Source organism: Sphaeroforma arctica (genome assembly GCF_001186125.1).
Source record: "Sphaeroforma arctica JP610 unplaced genomic scaffold supercont1.2048, whole genome shotgun sequence".
Classification (NCBI taxonomy): domain Eukaryota; class Ichthyosporea; order Ichthyophonida; genus Sphaeroforma; species Sphaeroforma arctica.
In genome coordinates this window covers 2,190-2,932 of record NW_014038510.1, presented here as the reverse complement: position 1 = coordinate 2,932, position 743 = coordinate 2,190, and the positions used below count along the sequence as shown (strand labels likewise).

The 743-nt window shown below is 43.3% G+C and overlaps 1 protein-coding gene across 1 annotated transcript; it reads right to left on the bottom strand.

Moving 5' to 3' along the window:
- Positions 1 to 335: 335 nt before the first annotated feature.
- Positions 336 to 730, bottom strand: SARC_12067 (hypothetical protein; the record flags this gene model as incomplete). The annotated part of the gene is made up of 1 exon (XM_014293833.1): positions 336 to 730. The coding sequence occupies exon 1, from the start codon at positions 606 to 608 to the stop codon at positions 336 to 338; it is 273 nt and encodes a 90-aa protein (XP_014149308.1). The 5' UTR covers positions 609 to 730.
- Positions 731 to 743: the final 13 nt, after the last annotated feature.

Below are 743 nucleotides of genomic sequence, written 5' to 3'. Positions count from 1 at the left end.
CTAAAGACGTCAAGAGTATTTTTATTTATATATATTTTTTCTAAAGATAGGATTTTATGAGTCTATCGGATTCGCCCCAGAATAGAGCGACAACGAAACACTAAATAAAATCCCTTCGGCGGAAACAGTACTGAGAGGATTATATATAGGCAATGTCTCAGCCTCACAATCCCTCAGAATATTGCTGTTTTCACGAGGCAAACCTAACTTTATTAAACGTCTCATTTCTCTTATTTATATCGATATTTACACGATAAATATAATTTTCCTACGCGTTTATTTATTCTAAGGCATTAGTATCGCCTTTATTAGACCGAATCTTACAAGACCGACTTTTACAATACTGTTGTCGCTCCAATGGGCATGCCAACCTCCACCAGCAAGTCATCCTCCACCAGCAAGTCATGAAGACGAGGTAGCACATACTCGTCAGCATCATTCAACTCCGTCGCATTGGCTAAAAAGTCTATCCGCTGCTTGATCTCCATAAAATACGCTTGCACCGACGCAATATAATTCTTGCGTTGCTGCTCCTTAAACTCATTTCTGTGAATCGCACGCAAGCCAAGATGGCTTCGTAGCGAGTTGAGTTTTAAGTTCTGCGGCATTCGCACATCAAGTCTCCGCCTCTTGCTTCGAACTTGTGTGCGCTGCGTTTTCGCCCGCTTACCCGGTCAAAAGGCAAGGACTTCACCACTAAGAGATCCATGGGACAAAATACCGAGTCCCCCCCCCCCCCCCCC